Genomic DNA, 18107 nt, shown 5'->3' with positions numbered 1-18107 from the left:
AGGAACACACTCAGTGTCACCAGGTGGGCCTTATGATGAAGCATGCCACCAACTAGGTTGGTGGGGGAGGGCTTCATAAAAAAGAAAGAAGAACTTTCTTTACCCCTTTTTTGGTAAGAACACACTACTTAGAGTTCATTATCACGTCTTGACAGACTAGTTCTCATTGATTTAATATAATCTTAAACAAGAGCCATCCACCCATAATTCTCCCTCAGGGTCTAACAAAGATGTATCCTTTAGATCTATTCTTCCCTTAGTCTGTTTTTCTGTAAGGAAAATGCAATCCTACAAATCATGCGCCTGTTCAGCTGGCAAAGGTAGCAGTGTAGCTGGGTTCAATGTTAAACATCTCTTAAGTGTGATGTGAGGTGCCAAAAGTGTAAGTTCGTAGCCTGTAAGTCTAGTGCTAGTCAAACGCTGGGTTTTAGTCTGATTCAGGAGTGCATCTACTCAATGGGGTACCATAACCATAAGCGTGTTGCTCAACACTATCCCCTCAGATTGGCATATAGAAATCGCTGTGGCAGCAACAGCTCTGAGACAACCTGGGAGTCCTCTGGCCACAGGGTCTAATACAGCTGAAAAATAAGCACAGGGACGATGCTTATTACCATATGGTTGTGCCAAAACGGACAATGCACAGCCTTCTCTCTTGTGTACATATAGTATGAAAGGTTTTGCATAATCTGGAGTGCCTAACACTGGAGCAGTACAAAGGGATGTACGGAGCTGCTGATATGCTTCCTGACATTCAGATGTCCATGGTAGAGGAGACTGAGTTTCTTTGGTAACAAGGGACAAAAGAGGTTTGATTATTGGGGAGACATTTGGAATCCACTGTCTACAGTAGGAAGTAATACCAATAAGTGCCTTGACTTCTTTTCGGGTACTTGGAATAGGAATTTTTAGGATAGTTTGAAACCTGTCTTTAGTCAGCGTGCGACCTTCCTTGGATAAGAGGTGACCTAAATAAGTGACCTCAGATTGACAATATTGTAACTCCTTCTTAGAGACCTTATGTCCCTTGACAGCAAGATGATGCAATAGAGAGAGCGTGGCTTCTTTACAATGCTCAACTGTGTCTGCGGCTAGGAAAATGTCATCAACATATTGCACCAGTGTTACTCCTGGTGGCAAAAGAAGTTCATCCAACTGTCGCTTAAGTACTTGACTGTAAATGCTAGGGCTTTCTGTATAGCCTTGCGGAGTCCTACAAAATCTGAATGAGCAGCCCTGTAATGAAAATCCAAAAAGATATTGGCTCTCTTGATGTATAGCAATAGAGAAGAAGGCATTCTTAAGGTCAATGACAGAGAATACAGTAGCTGTAGATGGAATTCATGTCAACAAAGTCGTAATATCTGAGACAACAGGATATCGAGAGAACTATTTTATTGACTTCTCTCAAGTCAATCACAAATCTGTAAATCTTATCCCCCTGTTCCATCGCCCCGTTTTAGAATGGGGAGAATGGGGCTATTGCATACATTAGAGGAAACTGCCTCAACAACTCCTGTACGTATCATATCATCAATGATCGACATTAATGCATCTTCACCTTCTTTTGATATTTTTTGTATTGCAGGACCCTTGGTAAGGAAGCATCCTCTCGAACCTGTATATGTACTGGGGAAATATCCATTCTTCCCACATCTGTGTCAGTAGTAGCCCAAACACATGAAGGGACAGAATCAAGGTCCGGACATAATTTTTTTTATTGTTTAGGTAATGCCTTTTACCCAAAAATGACACTTACTCCAGATAGGGAACAATGTATAGTAGCATGGAAATATTTCAAACGATCAAGTCCCATCAGATTATCTGGAGCATGTGGGGGAAGTAAAAAGGGGGCTGTAGTGATAAAATTCTCAACCTGCAAAGGTAGTTTTTGGGACATAGGGCTAGAATTTGGTGTTCCATCAAACCCTTATCGATGTGATCACTTGGCCAGACAAGGGTGTCCCAGGGACCAGTTTCTGAGATATCGCACTACGTGTTGCCCCTGTATCCACAAAATATTTCTGATCCTGCCCAAGTAGGGTGGCCGTTATATAGGGTCCTGACTGATCTACAGGTATCTCAACTGGTCCTCCTTGTCTTACGCTGTCCTAGGCATAATGTGTTCCCACAGTTTCCTCTGATTCCCAGTCCTCCATAGAATATTGATTATTTCGCTGATCAAAATAATTTCCTGACCTATTCCTCTCTGGAGCTTGAACCTGCTGTGACTGTTGTTGGGGAGCTGAAGTCCCTCGATTACTAGCCACTTGTCCCCTTCCTCTCCCACTAGCAGCTAAAACAGGGCATTCAGAACGCCAATGTCCCTTCTCTTTGCAATAAGCACATTGATCCAGTCCCAGTGGAGTTTGTCTACGCGGTGGCCCTACTGGAGGCATTGGTCTGTAATGCGGACCATAATTTTGGCCTCGGCCTCGACCTTGGGGTCCATAGGCCTGAACCATCATCACCTTAGTTTTCAATTCTTTTAATTTTCCTTCTTTTAGTTCTTGCTCAGTGGTAACCTGATTCTGATCATGCTGGGCCATATCTAATATAGCTTTTGGAGTCGCTGAAGCCCATGTGCTTTCAGAGTTGAAGCGAACTGATATCTCAGGAAGCAAATTCCCAGAAATCTATCTAGAAATAAATGTGCACGTGTAGATGTATCTTGTCCACTAAAATCATGGAACACTTCCTCAAAGCGAGTAAAGAAATCAGGGACGGCCTCTCCCTGTTTTTGTTTACAAGCCGTAAGGAGTGCCCAATCTATTTTTTGGGCTGGCACTATCGTTTGTAGGTCTCGCCTAGCTATTGCGATAGCAATCGCTATGCGAGACTCTAGTAAGGGGCTCCCAAAAGTGCTCCCGTAAGCAGATTGCATGGCGAGCACGCGCACAATCACGTGCATCGTGCCGCCATACAATCAGTTTGGCATCGTACTTCAAAGGGTCCGCTCCCCCGCCTGTAATGCGCTCCCTCGCCCCCGCCAAGTGCGCGCGTGCGCGCCACGCTCCGCCGCGTCACAAATTTGCTTGAATGCATTTAATCGGCAAACAATCCTTCCCTTGTTTTTCTTGTCCTCAAACTACAGAACATATCACTTCCTTTCTCTGTCTTCCTCCGCCAGTCCGGGTTTCCTTCTCGCTCATCTTCCTCTCTTAGCCGCACATCTCCTCGTCTTCCGCCTCTACCTGAACCACATTTATAGAATCACTTTATTCTCTCCACAAACCTCCCTGCCTTCTCCTTCTCCTGCCCTCAGTGCTTTTCCAGCATTCACTTTGCCTCAGCCCTCCCTCCTCTTCCCCTTTGGCCCGCAGCGCTTCTCCAGTTTCACTCTGCCTGACCCCCCTCTCCCCTCATCCTCCTGCCCTCAGCGCTTCCCCAGCCTTCACTCTTCCTCAGACCACCCCCCCATCTTCCTGCACTCAGTGCTTCTCCAGCCTTCACTTTGCCTCAGCCCACTTTCCCCTCATCCTCTTGCCCTCAGCTATTCTCCAGCCTTCACTTTGCCTCAGCCCACCTCCCCCTCCACCTTCCATCAGCGCTTCCCCATTCTTCACTTGTCCCCAGCCCTCCCTCCCCCTCATCCTCCTGCCCTCAGTGGTTCTCCAGCCTTCACTTTGCCTCAGCCCTCTCTCCTCTTCCCCTCCGACCCTCACAGCTTCTCCAGTCTTCTCTCTTGCCTCACCCCACTTTCCCCTTCTTCCTCCTTCCCTCAGTGCTTCTCCAGCCTTCACTTTGCCTCAGCCCTCCCTCATCCTCCTTCCCTCAGCACTTCTCCAGCTTTCATTCTGCCTCAGCCCTCCCTCCCTCTCATCCTACTTCTCTCAGCACTTCTCGAGCATTCACTCTACCTCAGCCCTCCTTCCCTCTCCTCCTCCTGCCATCAGCATTTCATCACCCTTCACTTTACCTCGGTCCTCCCCCTCTTCCTCCTGCTCTCTGCGCTTCTCCTACCTCCACTTTTCCTCAGCTACCCCCCCCCCCCATCCTCCTGCCCTCAGTGCTTCTCCAGTCTTCACTTTGCATCAGCCCTAAGGGCTTCTCCAACCTTGAGCCCTCTCGCCCCTCATCTTGCCCTCAGTGCTTCTCCAGCCTTCACTTTGCCTCAGCCCACCTCAGCCTCCATCCACCTCCTTCCCTCGGCGCTTCTCCAGCCTTCACTCTGCCTCAGCCCTTAGTTTCTCCCCTCCTCCACCGGCCCTCCGTGCTTCTCCAACCTTCACTTGGCCTCAGCCCTCCCTCAGCCCTCATCCCCCTGCCCTCATCGCTTCTCCAACCTTGACTATGCCTCAGCCCCCCCCCCCCCCCCCCCAATCCTGCCCTCAGCGCTTCTCTAGCCTTCACTTGGTCTCGGCCCTCCCTCCCCCCTTTTCCTGCCCTCAGCGCTTCTCCAACCCGCACTCTTCCTCAGTCCTCCCTTTCTCCTCATCCTCTTTCCCACAGCTCTTCTTTTTTTCTCAGCCGTCGAGGCAGCACAGTGAGGTAAGTACTCTGTTTTGACAACTGGTTAATTACTGAAGCTCAAAATGTGCATCTGGCATGACTGTCTCAGCTGCTCATCCTTCCAATGTCGATACATTAGGTTCTATTACTTTGGGTAGTTGTAAGACCCATTAAAAGGAGCTATAAAGAATATTTGGAGAAAGCACATGCTAAAACACAACATATTCTACATTGACCGTCCCTCTCCCCTCTCCCCTCTCGCCTTCATCTCCTCATCTCTCCCTCCACCCGTCACTCTTCCCACCCTGTCAATTCGTCCACCTTCTCCCTTCTTTATGTCTCACTAGTGAACTATCAACAGCCTCCCCCCCCCCCCCCCCCCCCACCCCCTGCACCCTTCACTCATGTGTATTCCCTAATCTCTTCTGCTGGAGGTGGGCGAGCTAACACATGGACAGGGAGAGCCGGAGCACAGCCCCGGGTGGGCTCCCAAGCCCTGGAACTATTTGGTGTGTAAATTATGCAATAAACATCATGTTCGAGTATAATGAGGGTGCTTCAGATTGCAAGAAATTGTATTTCTTTAACAAGCGGAAGGGTTTCTTCAGAGCACAGCAGATTCTAACCCTGTGTTTAAGTATTTCTTGGAAGTGAAGGTTTTTCAGCATGAACTGAGAAGCATCCTGCCCCGCCCCCTGATATCAATGCCATTAGTGAGCTAGGAGGCATGTTATATGTGGGCTAAGTTCTTATTATATATGGAGCAAAACTGTAGTGTCCCACACATCCAGATCTCACTTATTTGAAGGTGCTTTCATATGTGACAATTGGAAACCAGCATTGGCATAGCCAATACGTTTCGCTTTTGGGACCTTATAAGTATTTAGTTATGCAGCACAATATCCTTGGTGCAACAATACTAACTATTGCATGGCTAAACACTTATAAGGTCCCAAAGGCGAGACCTATTGGCTATGCCAATGCTTGTTATGTAAGTAACTATGTTAACCAGGCAGATCCAGTATAAGCGGACTAGATTTCTGACCAGGTTTCCTATCCCTATCAGCTGCTAAGATGGACGTCCAATCTCCTCCCAAATCAACAGCATTATCCTGTTTACGGGTAAGTCGCCACATATCAGGTGGTAGGATCATACCAAAAAACATATCAATATCTGCTAAGGTCATGATACAAGAATCAATGGCTGCCTGTACATCGTCATAAAATCCCCTAGGATTTTTCCATATGTCAGGTAAAGAGGCTTTTAAAGTGAGTACATCCGTCCTTTTCCAGGGCGTATATATCCAATTGTACAAAAAATGGGCTTTAGCATTAGCACTATTTGGGTCATCATCATCTGCATTCCCTCTTCCAGGAATGAACTGTGGCGCAGCTTCCCTCATAGGTCTTATTCGGGGAGAGGAAGAGCTCATTACGGTATCCAATTATCGTTGCCATGGCAGTGTTAATTCTTTTTACAGGGAATGCCCCTATCTGACACGGTCTATTAATTGCTCTAACATCTGGGCCATTTCGCCCTGTAGTCCACTCCCATTGAACTATAAATTGATGAGAAAGCTTACTTAGAAGACAAAGAAGCTCACCCTCAGAGAAATCCTGAATCTGATCTATCATTTCTTCTACTTCCATTTCTAGATCACTTAAAAAATGTAATACTATCAACCTTATCGCATCCTGACGAAACTGAGGTACAGTAGAGCGAAGAACTAGAGGGGTCAGGACAGATGCAGGAACCACAGAATCATTAGTCCTTTGAAATGCAGTGGCCTGAGGTGGAGGTGCAGAGGCTTGGGGTGGGGGTGCAGTGGCCTGTGTTGGAGGTGGTAAAGAATGTACCGGTACTGGTTGGAAAATGGGGAGCTGGACAACCGCAGGCAAAGGAGGGGGAGCCGCGGGTAAAAGGGGAGCGATATTTAGGGGTCCAGGGGGAAGAGGTGTTAAGAGTACATATGGGGGTGGGGGTCGTTCTATCAACAATTCATCAATATCTGAGTCCACATCTTGGTGGACCTCTACTGCTACTGTTGGTCTAACTATATATTCTTTAGATATTAATAATCTATGCTCTCTATCTAAACATTCCTTTTTAGGTCTCGCCTGACCCAGCGCATGTGCTGGACTGGCGAGACTTATTGAGTGGGCTCCAAAAAGTGCTACCAGGCCAGCCTAGAGCTACAGTGCATGTGCGTGGGCACGCGCTCTGTGCTTTACCGCGATTACTTTCACTTTCACGGCCGCTTAGATGTTTGATCGTTAACGCGATTGCGATCACTTTCACTTTGCATAGCCAATAGGTCTCGCTTTTGGGACCTTCTAAGTATTTAGTTATGCAACTGTTGCATGGCTAAACACTTATAAGGTCCCAAAGGCGAGACCTATTGGCTATGCCAATGCTTGTTCTCCTTAACTTCCTTATCCTTCAATTCCTTATACTTCTGATACTCTGTCTTCCTTTCCTGTTTCCTTTGTACCTTCTCTGCTTTGAGCTGCCGCTCCTTCACTTTTTTCCTCCACATACACAAACTGTCAAACATAGCTGGCCTAACTTTCTTTAAAAACAATTGATTCTCTAAATACTCGAGTTTGTGAGGGTCCATAGTTCCTCTAATGGCCATCTCAGCTGGGGATCCCCTTTCGTATATTTGTGCCACAATGTATTATACATGATGGGACAAATACCATATTTGATGTACATCTCAAAATTTGGCGTACCTTCTGGTGGTGCCGGCTGACTTGCTTTCAAAATGCTCTGCTTATCGCAGCAGCAACAACAAAACTTCCAAAGGGTACTAAACACAGGCATGTTAGATAAGATTTAAAAAACTTATAAACAGAGAAATAAAAAATATTCTCACATTACCTGTAAGAAAAAATGTTAGTCAAAACAAATTGCAAGTCTCAAAACAAAACTTGGATCTCAAAATACTAAACAGAACCTAAGTTTCCAAATTTAAAACAGAGTCCGAACGGATTACCAAATTCCAAACAAATTACCAATCAAATACCAAGTCAAGACGAATACCAAGTCAAGCAAAGATCAAACAGATCCAAACCAAATTAACAAATGAACCAGTTCAATACAGATTTACCTCATGCGTAGTCTTCGCATCCCACCTGTCGATCATCCCTGATCCAAAGAAAATCAGACCGAAGGCCCCAGTCAAGGCTAGCAGCCGCCAGGAAGATCAGAGTTGGAGAGCCGAAAAATCACCTTGGACCACCAGCAACACTAATCTCATCAGGTGGTGCGCCCCTCTGTGAAGTTCGTCTTACCGACCTGATCTCCTCCCCCGGTCCGACTGCCAACCCTTGATGGGGACCCACGTTCGGGTGCCAATTTGTGGAGCAGATTAATTAATAACCTGCTGGTGCAGGGATCACCAGTTTGCCACGGGTTCTTATCAAGTAAGAAGGAATCGACAGGAGAGCAAAGCCAAACCATGGATAGTTTATTCAATCATTCATTTAATGGTTTTCCATCCGACAAGTACCATCAAGATACCCAAGGATAGAACACACTGAACAATGGTGACATGGGTTTATATAGGGAAAATCACAGACTAGGAACGCCCAGAGGTAAATAGAGCTTTGGGAAGAACACACAAATGAGACCATCGGTAAGAATCAACAACCTTGGTGCCTTGTGTAATGTGTTGCGTCTTGAAGCTGCATAACAAGATAGGCTTCTCTGAACAAACTTTGTCTAAGGCTTTATTATTGTTTAAAATACACACAAAACCCACAGTGTAGACATCTGTTCTTTTGTGCTGACTTTGCATGTTTACACAGCCTACAATGTCTCAACTTAGATTCGTGACCTAATGTTTATGCAAGTGTGGTGTCAAGGATAGTCAGGCTGAAAACATGTCAAAGGTGAGCATGAATGAAGCACAGCTAAATTAGAAAACAGATTCAGATTTTAAGGTTTCACACAGGGTTGCGTTATACTCCCTGACCTGGTGAGTCCGAGCAGGCATTTGTAACCAATTAGCTGACTAGTAACTATACAGTATCGGTCAATAAGCAAATACATTTAAATGGTCATATCAAATGCGGTCTGATCGAGTAGCGCTGGAGCTACAGAGAAAAGAAGCTGACAATATGGAGTCTGTCCCATTTGTAGACTGTACTATGTTTGTTCTGATTGGTTGTCATGTAGCCTAGGACTTGTGTAATCTTCATCTCCGGTCCTGACATAGAATTGTTTTTTGTTTTGTTGGTTTTAGCGAGTGTCATTTGTTGCACGAAGAGGTTAGTTGAAGTTTAGATGTAACAGTGGTTCTATGTTTAAATGTCACCTGTAATAAGAATATCCCAGGCAGCCTCACTTGAGATGAAAATACATGGTTTTTTTCTTACTTTTTCTTGTCTGCTGTATAGGACAACACACTACGAGCTTTGAAAAATGTCTGATAATGGGGAATTGGAAGATAAGCCACCGGCCCCTCCTGTAAGGATGAGCAGTACCATCTTCAGTTCTGGAGCCAAGGACCCCCTCGCTACCAACCACAGTCTGAAACCCTTGCCATCTGTTCCAGAGGAGAGAAAATCCAAGAACAAAATAATTTCAATTTTCTCCAGCAATGAAAAAGGTGAGTCAGTATGCTGTCTTGTAACGCTTTCCTTGTTGATATCAATTCTACATAGTGTTGTGTGTGAGTGGATGAATTTATTTAATCCCTTTATTGCTTGTTTGGCTGTGAGTTATTGTTTCCTGCTCTTTCATTTGTAGCTCTAAAAATTCGGGAATTGAACAAATGATGCCCTAAGCTGGTCATCTTTAAATGTTTATATTTTTTGTATTAAATCGTGCTCAAGTACGGACAATACACTTGACTGGATTGCTTATTATCTCTTGACCTCAGTCGGTTGGGTTCTACTTTGCAGTTCAATGAAATGCCAAGGACTTTCTTTTTGAGTTTTCTCTCTCCAGGATAGGTTGAGATGAGGCAGTCAGGGTTCGCTGTTCAGGGGGGTGATTTAAGTTTGGAGGTTACTATGCAGTCATTTATCTCAAATCCAAACGTAGCTTTAACACGGCAGTCATTGTAATTGTATTGAAAACCTATTTACTCAAGAAATCAATAGTTACCTTAAAGTGTGATAGCTCACAAGGTGTATTTTTTTTTTTTTTTAGAGCAGGCCAAGAGGCCATTCAGATTTATTAAGAGGTAACAATTAATGTTGGTCACTGCAGTGTTCTAGCGGGAGTAAAATGATGCACCCACTTCTTTTCTGATGCAGATACGCATTGTCATAAACCATTCTGAACTGCACTGATAAACATGTGTAGTGCAAAACTGTGTACTCAATCTAATTTCAGCCTTGTTGTTGAATGTGTGTGAATAATGACACCAGATGCAGGTCATAGGATAGTTGGACGATTATACTTTTAGGTGTAGGTTGATCAAGGTATTGACTGCCTCATGGGAAGCTGATTCAACTGGCCAGTTTGCAGATACCAATGGGAAAGGCCCCCAGCCTCTGGGAACATGCACTGTAAGGGAACTCAAGAAGCAGTGCCAGTGTGATTGATGATCCTCTGGATATTGTATTGTATGCGATATTTGTAGAGCGCGGCTATCACCCAACGGGTATCTTGGTGCTATAATACATGAATCATCATCATCAAACGGTGAAGGGGAGTAACAGGAGTAAGTCAAGCAGGACACTTCCAGAGCTGTCAAGCTCTAGGGAACAGCCATGTTTTGATCTTCTTTCTAAACTGCAGAAGATCATGAGACTGTCTAAATTTCAATGGGAGGCTGTTCCAGAGTTTGGCAGCTGCAGAGCTAAACGTCCTGCCTCCTGACTTGGCTCTTCGAATCTTCGGGACTTTCACCAGACAGGCAGTGGCAGATCGAAGACACCTTGTTGGAATATACCATGTAAAGGTCTCTTGAAGAGGTATGGGTCCAAAGCCATGCAGGGCCTTAAAAACCAAGCATAACGACTTGAACTGGACCCTCTGCATTATTGGCAACCAATGAACCTCTGCAAGGGCCAAAGAGCCTGACGAGCGTCGTGGTTTCATCAATGACAGTTTGGCTGCCACAGTTTGGACTCTTTGAAGGCGTTCAATCAAAAATGTAGGGGCCTCCAGCAGTAAGGCGTTACAGTAGTCCAATCTACTGAGGATGATACTACCAACGCTCTGGCCATCTTTGGTAGTACCGGGAGAATCTTCCTCAAAGCTCTAATCGGGGAGAAACAATTCCCCGCCACCTTCGTTACATGCGTTTCCAGAGTTAAGTTAGCATCGAGCATAACCCCCAGATTACGTACTGCTTTAGCCGGAACCAGAGTAGACGTGGATTAAAAAAGGCCAAACATTTTCAGGAAAAGGGGAAGGAACCCTCCCTACAGCACAGTATAAAACTTCAGTCTTATCTGAGTTGAATTGAAGTGAGTTAGCTCTTAGCCAGTAGGCAGTATCCTGCATGCAATCATGAAAAGTTGCCAAAGGGATTGACTGATTTCCCTCTAGAGAAAAGAAGAGTTGGGTGTCATTGGCACAGTTCACCAATTTTACACCATGCGCCTTTATAATTTCAATCAAAGGTCTCATATAGACATTGAAAATAATAGGGCTTATCGCCGATCCCTGTGGGACGCCATGGTGGACATTGGAAAACTTCGATTGATACGGCGGGAGGGAAACCGCCTGACACCTGTCAGAAAGATAGGAACAAAACCATTCTAGGGCCATCCCTGACACCCCGACTTCGTCCAACCTGGTCAGCAAAATATCATGGTTGACCGTGTCGAAAGCGGCAGACAGGTCAAGCAAAATAAGAATGCCCGATTGTCCCCTGTCTGCCCGCAGTCGAAGATCATCTAACACGATGGTGTGGTGAAATGCACACTTTACTGCAGAGATTTTCAGTGGAATCCAAATAGTGGGGTCACAAAGCACTTGTGAAGATAATGTGTTTATAGAGAGTGGTGAATGTGCGAATGCAGCAGAGCTAGAGTACCTTGCCTTGGGTACCTTAAGAAAGGCGCTATTTGGTCCAGAGATGTTTTTTTTTGTTTTTTAAAGCTCTTTCCTTGGTGTGTTTGCTAGTCTCAACAGAGGTAAATGCTAACAGAGCAGGGACTTTGAGAGAGGAAGGAATGGATTTTCCTCTCAGACATCACACCCTCATCTCTGAACTGAAATAAAGCTGGTGCTAATTTTTTATTGTATAAGTTCAGATACCCTCTTTGTGCTTGTATTCTGAAGTTTCCACCACCTCTTTCAGTGGCTAAGGAATACAGGCCCTTTTCGTCAAACTATTTCTAAGTGCTTGTTCACAGAGCTATGCTAAAGTAAAAATGTAACTTCTTAAATAACTTAAAAGGGTTCGCTTCTTTCTCAGACGTGTGACCAAGGTTGTTGGACACTTAAATACTGAGCCTCACTTGAACCTTTCGAGGGAGCCAACGTGTCTCATGTGCATTCTTCATTGTGTCATTCCTGTCCTTTGGTGACCAGGCATATTTCCAAAGTATCCCAATGCCTGGTGGTGGAAGGAATCCCATAATTGTTACAGGGTAAGAAAATTCACTTTGATTAGAAATAAAGCAGAGGCTACCTTTGGAGCCATAGTTTGTGTTGTTGAACTAAGGACATAGTCTGTGCAAAGTGCCCACCCCCTATTCTCAGATGAGAGCCATTGGCTCGTACTATTTTTACAAATGCCACTTCTCGCAGCCTTCCTGTTAGATATTGCTCATAATGGCGAACAAATGTGGTCTGTCTGCTCATTGCACTTTTTTTTTTATCTGTGTTAGAGTAATCTGGGATGAGAATAGCAGCTGGGATAAGCATGAAACCGCAAAAAAAAAAAACTGTCCACAATAGTTTGACTTGTTGACCCACTACACGTGCACCCCAATGTAGTGATTTCCAGAAGTTCACGGTTTACATTGTGCTTAATGAGAAGAAGGGTGGGGATGATGCGATTCTTCATGATTTACTTTGGAGATTCTTTTCAGGAAGTACCCGAGACCCACCTCCCTAATAGGGTTACAGGAAAAAGGCACTGCCACATAGCTAGAACCAACAGTTACACGTCTATTGTGGCGGGCCAGGTGGGCAGTAGTACGCTTCAAAGCTAAACATGTTCCTGTATTAAGCTTTGGTGGTGATGTCTGGGGGTATGCTCCCATAAACAGAGACTGGGAGTTGAAAATATGTTTGAGGGGCCTCCTGTGTGTCCCTCAGTGCTTCCCCGCTGAGATTGTCTATGAAGAGATAGACTTGGGCTATATTTCAGACCTCATTCGCCCTAGTCCTCATTTGCTTTGGCCCACTAATTGGCTGAAGGTTGAGCTAAATCTAAACAAATGAATTCTTCAAGATTGTTTGGGCCTGATAAAATGGAGCGCATCCCATGGCTGCTCTACATCATATGCAATTTGAAAGATCTGGGCAGTCCAGAGCTCTTTTGTGAGCGGGGTAGTATTGTCAAAGAAGACATTTGCCTGGCTGAAGCAGGCTTTCTCTTTAAGGATACCAGCTGCTTGTGAAGCTTCTGCCTCCACCAAGAGTTCTATGCAACAATACATTTTGGTGAAAGCAGTGAGGGTGATAGAGCCCTATTTCAATGTGGTGATCTCCCGTCACCACTGTCGGTTGTTGAACTTCTTTAGATTGGGCATGTTTCACCAGCTGTTGCACCCAAACGGAAGTGGGTTCTAAAAGTCCAACTCCCCCCTCCCCTCATATGTGATTGGAACAATATTTCAAGTTTGCGATATGTTGCACATTGTTTTTATTTGCCCAAGATTCAATGGGCTATAACACAAATCTATAAGGCTGCTGCTGTTGTCTAATAATTCTAGACTGGTGAGAGCAGCATTCTTATTTCTTGCAACTTTTATCAACACTAACCATAGGTTTTCATGTGAGCTGCTTCTTATCAGGAATATTGAGTGTGTACATAAGATTCCCGTTTGTTTTATGTATTTTTTTTTCTGTATGCACCTGCACTTATTTTGCTGCATCTTCTTCTGGAGCTTTTATTCATATGTGATATTAGGAGATGTGTGTTTTTATATACGTTCAGGGTATTTTGTACCTGATGGAGAACGCTGTATTTATTTTAATGCTATGTTTTTTTTTTTATCTTATACACACCGAATCATGTATTTATTCTATATATACTTTTAGGATTTTTATTTAAAAAATAGTCATCAGTAATGAACGAATGATAGAAGCCACTTACTTTTACACACCAACACATTTGAAGCACCACCCTTTCTAAAAATCGATAGCCTTGTTACCTGTCTGTGATTTGTTGTATTTTGCACCTTTGTGAAACGTGTAGTTAGTTGGCTTTGCTTGATCCTACTTACTAAACAGTTGTATTGTCTTAACGAAATAATGTGCTGTGTGGAAAGATTATTTATGTTCCGGGGGACCTGGGCCTAGTGTACACCAAAATAAAACCAAGCGGAGTTCCGTGCGAAAAACTCTTCAGTGTCCGAAAATTGGGGGCACAGTTGATTTGACTTAAGCACGCATTGTCCACCCCATGACCAATAATATCCGGAGGCAAACGTTCCCTGAAGGGTGCAGCAGCATGCTATATGAATGCTACATGCAACCCAGTAATCCATTTGGAAAAAAAAATAGCGAAGCTAATTTTACACTTTTAAATGAAAAACTTGATCAACCTTTCTATGTGGAATCAACAAGCCAGTGATTAAAGTGAACTTGAATTTGGCAGTATATATGCTCTCGAGAACGTTTATGATTTCACACTGAAAGCAGGGATGAAGAGAAACCACGAAAGTGAATAGCGGCTTCTATTCAGAGCCATGCATGGAGACCTTGTTAAGGAATGTTAGGCGGTGAGTGCAGCTTCAAACAAACGAGCCGCGTCTGTGTTTATTAGCGCCTTTAAAAAGGCGATGACCGTCACAGTGAGGAATGTCAGGACAAAGACCGAGCTAGCCCCTGCACGGTAGAGAGAGAGTTATTTCTATAAAAGTACAAAAATGCTCTGGCTTGGCAGTCCCCACCATACCTATATCCATGGGCTTTCCACGGCTTAACATTTTCCTGTCACTATTGTATCCGCATTTTATTGAGTCGTCCTTTCTGCGGTGATTGAAGGCAAATTACAGTCAGCCATACAACCTTTCGTGTGATAATTACTGTTACCCTATGGCCAAGCATCACTGGTTATAAGACGAGGAGTTCCCCAGCCGTCTCCTCTTTGGCCCCCTTTTCAGTCTCCCTTGCCAAAAGCAGACCCTCTAGTGTTGGAGCCATTTCTCAAACCTCCATCACCAGAACATATCATCAAAGACCTATTTACCTGTCAAGGCATGCGGTGACAGTGGTGAACAGCCAGGCAACGTACCAAGCACATCAGCCCCCCCCTCCCCCCTCCCCCTTCCTTCCCAGAGGTCGACATACAGATGAGCTGGGGGATAATAACGTGCTATCCCTGCAAAACAACTCGTGCAGCATATAAACGCATGTTCATGTCCAGTGGCAACGTTTTCTTTTCTTTCCCGGGGAGTAAACTGAAGTCCGTAGCAGGGTGTTGTTCATCATTGTATAGTAATTGCACCGATCTATCTGTTCCCCGCATGCAAGACACTGATTTGGAGGAAGGTACTGTGCTCCTCTTTCAGATGCAGCCTTTAACATTTCACCACACTCCTGTTGAACACAGACTAAAAACCCATCTGTGCTTGACATCTTTCTTTACTGGTAGACAGCGCCGGATTGACAGGGCGGGCAAACGGGCACGAACCCCGAGGGGCCCGAGGCCAAGGCCAGCGGGTGGGCCGATTTTTCACATGGAGATAGCGCCACAGTTGCCTGCCCACGGTTTGCTGCAACCTTAGAGGTTAGATCGGAGCCCCTTACAACTGAGTGCAGATTGTCTGGCTCATTGTCTTAGGCAGTAGCACAATGAGCCAAAGTGAGCAGGCACTGCATGTGGTGGGTCTCCTCCTGTCCCGAGTCTCTCAGCATGACCGTGAGGCCACTGGGAGTGGATGTGCTCTTTTTGAGCATCACAGCTAGCAGTAATGTTACCTGGGGGTCGGCTGAAAGGGGCTGTACAAGGAGACAGATTACTTAACTACGAGGGGACTCCTGTTCACTACTGAACGGAAAAAACAACCAAAATGAGCACTAAAAAAATGTTTTTGAAAATACAAAACTTTTTTTTTTTTGTAAACTTTACTGTTAAAAAGGTTAATTCGGGGCCAAAATGACAAAGGGAAGGGAAAATAGACACGAGAGGACAGTAACAAAATGGATTGAGTGCGGAGAGCAATATGGAGAGAGACAAAAAGAGAAGTGAGCCAGTTGAGCGAAGAAGAATGACAAAAATATGTGAAGAGGAAAGGGAAATAAAGTGAGGAAGAAATGAAAGGTAGAGGAGGGAGGATAGAGAAAGTGGAGAAGAGGGAGTAAGGAAAGTAGTAGAGAATGTGGTGCAACAGCCAGAGCTGACGACTTGGGAACTAGGTTTGAGTCTCCGCGTTGGCTCAACATCCTGCGCCTCTAGTGTCCATGTAAAGAGCTCCAATACCATTGGGTAGAGTTTGCTTTTCTATAAAACTCATAAAATAAAAGTGAATGACCAAGGAAATGATGGAGAGGAGAGAAGGCAGTAGAGGGTGTTACACATTTTCTGGTCTATGAAAAAAAGATGCTTACTACCTCACATGCACTATCATAAGTCTCTCCCTCAGTCTAGGGCTTAGTTTAGAGGTTGCTTGCATTCTAGGAGGTAGTGCTAAATGTAGATTACAATCCACCAGTGGAATTTCCTTCATCAAACGGATGGAGTGGTAAAGGAAATTCCACCTGTGGATTCTTCTTTGGTTTAAACCCTGCCTCCAGGCCGAGGAGTACTTTCCGTAACTGTCTGCAGCAAGGCAATAAAGGGACACATAATAATATAACTTAAGGTATAGTACACATAAATCCAAGGGGCAGAGAGACGTAAAAGAGACTGACAGGAGAGAACAAGACAGAAGAAAAAGGGAAGGTTTGCAATACAGAGACATGAAATAAACCTTAAAGGAGAGATACAAAATGACAGGGGAATAATGGCATAAGAGATATACAAATAACTAAAGAAATAGTGCCCAGGGGGACATGAGTGGGAGAGAGAGGGGGATTTGTAAACCGAGGGGAAAGAGGGGGGAAATGTGAGAGACCAAAGCACATAGGTGGAATGAGAGACACCAAGGAGAGGAAAAGAAGTAGAGTATGAGAAAAAAGTAAGAACTAGGAGGGGGCAAAAAGTGAGGGGAGAACGAGAGAGCACAGTAAGTGAGAAAGGGGTAGAGACACAGAGAATCAAAGGCACTTGGAATTAATTATGCAGTTTTTTCAAATACAAATCAATTTTCTACTTAACATACAAAATATATCAAGTATAAAGTTGTATGCAATCCCCAAAGAGATGCTTGCAGAGAGGCTCCTGAGTGACAACCAAAAGAGGAAGACCTCTGGTTCTTGAGGGTGAACAGAAGCCTCCAGACACAAAGGATGCACATGGTTCTCTGACTCATGGCCTGATATAATACAGGATATTCAGGGATCTTTTGGGGCGGGGTAGCACAGACTAAGGGACCTATAGGTGTCTAACACATTCAGGCACCCAAAGTAGAGAAATGTATAGGCATGAAGATCGGGTGAGACCTGAGGATGAGTTGCAGTGGAATAATGGTCTGTCTAGTGGTTCGTCTGGTCTTGGCCAATGCTACTGACCCCACAAGTTTAGAACGCTTAATTTATCACCGATTTACTCCTGATGCTAAGCAGCGGTTCATGAAACGGCATTATCCACAAATCTGGGCCACTTTTTCCTTCGGTTCCCAGGCCTAATTTTGTTCACAATCCGACCCTGCTGGTAGACCTTTTGGGAGCACAGACACATTTTTTTTTTTTGTCAAGTGTGTTGATGAGTCCTGAGGACTTCATAAATCCATCTGTAGCAGCATAGTTAAAAAAAAATGTATAGAGACCTTGATGGACACTTCTAACTGGAGATTCTTCACCTTTTGACACTTCAGGCATCAGACTAGATCAGGAAATTTTCAAGCAGTACCCGGGCCTCCTGGTAACTGCCATTGTGCAGATCCACGTCAAATTTGTTCCGCTCCAGAAGTGACATGTGAAGCCGCATGTAAGAGCCACCCTAGTGTGCAGATGTCCTGTCCTTTCCTTCCACGCCTCCAGGCGCAGCGCTAGAGGAGTTGTACAACTAGTAGTTACAAAAGAATTGATTTCCCATCCACGTGTGATCCAGGTGAACTTGGTTGAATACACCAACACTGAACGTGAGAGACCGGTTATTGTAGCCTTGCGGAACCGCACCCAATACATTGTTTAAGTGGAATTATTTATTCTGGGTTACCAACCATCCCTAAACTGGGATCTGGGGCACAGTGAAATTGGAAACCAACCGATTTTACTCGCTGCAGCATCGCACACACACATAAGCGCACACAAATGGTACTACTTTTAATTGAAAAGCTTTTATTGCAACAGGGTGAACCGGTTTCTCTGCACATTTAAAGCAACCACGCATACTATCCTAAAAATAGCAAATAGGTCCCCTGTGAATAACAGGAATAAAGGGAACATTTCTAACATAGTTAAAATGTCA

The 18107-nt window shown here is 44.6% G+C and overlaps 1 protein-coding gene across 1 annotated transcript in view; it reads left to right on the top strand.

Annotated features, from left to right (window-relative positions):
* The window catches only part of PAK2 (p21 (RAC1) activated kinase 2), a 403878-nt gene that overhangs the window by 94699 nt on the left and 291072 nt on the right, over positions 1 to 18107 (top strand). Inside the window, exon 2 of the mRNA XM_085634213.1 lies at positions 8854 to 9065. Within this exon, the coding sequence (XP_085490339.1) occupies positions 8879 to 9065 (187 nt within the window). The 5' untranslated portion in view covers positions 8854 to 8878. The remainder of the gene's footprint in view (positions 1 to 8853; positions 9066 to 18107) is intronic.

This window comes from Triturus cristatus, chromosome 11 (genome assembly GCF_964204655.1).
Source record: "Triturus cristatus chromosome 11, aTriCri1.1, whole genome shotgun sequence".
In the NCBI taxonomy this organism is placed as follows: Eukaryota; Metazoa; Chordata; class Amphibia; order Caudata; family Salamandridae; genus Triturus; species Triturus cristatus.
The sequence above is the reverse complement of the archived record's forward strand: the minus strand, read 5'-3'. Positions and strand labels throughout refer to the sequence as shown.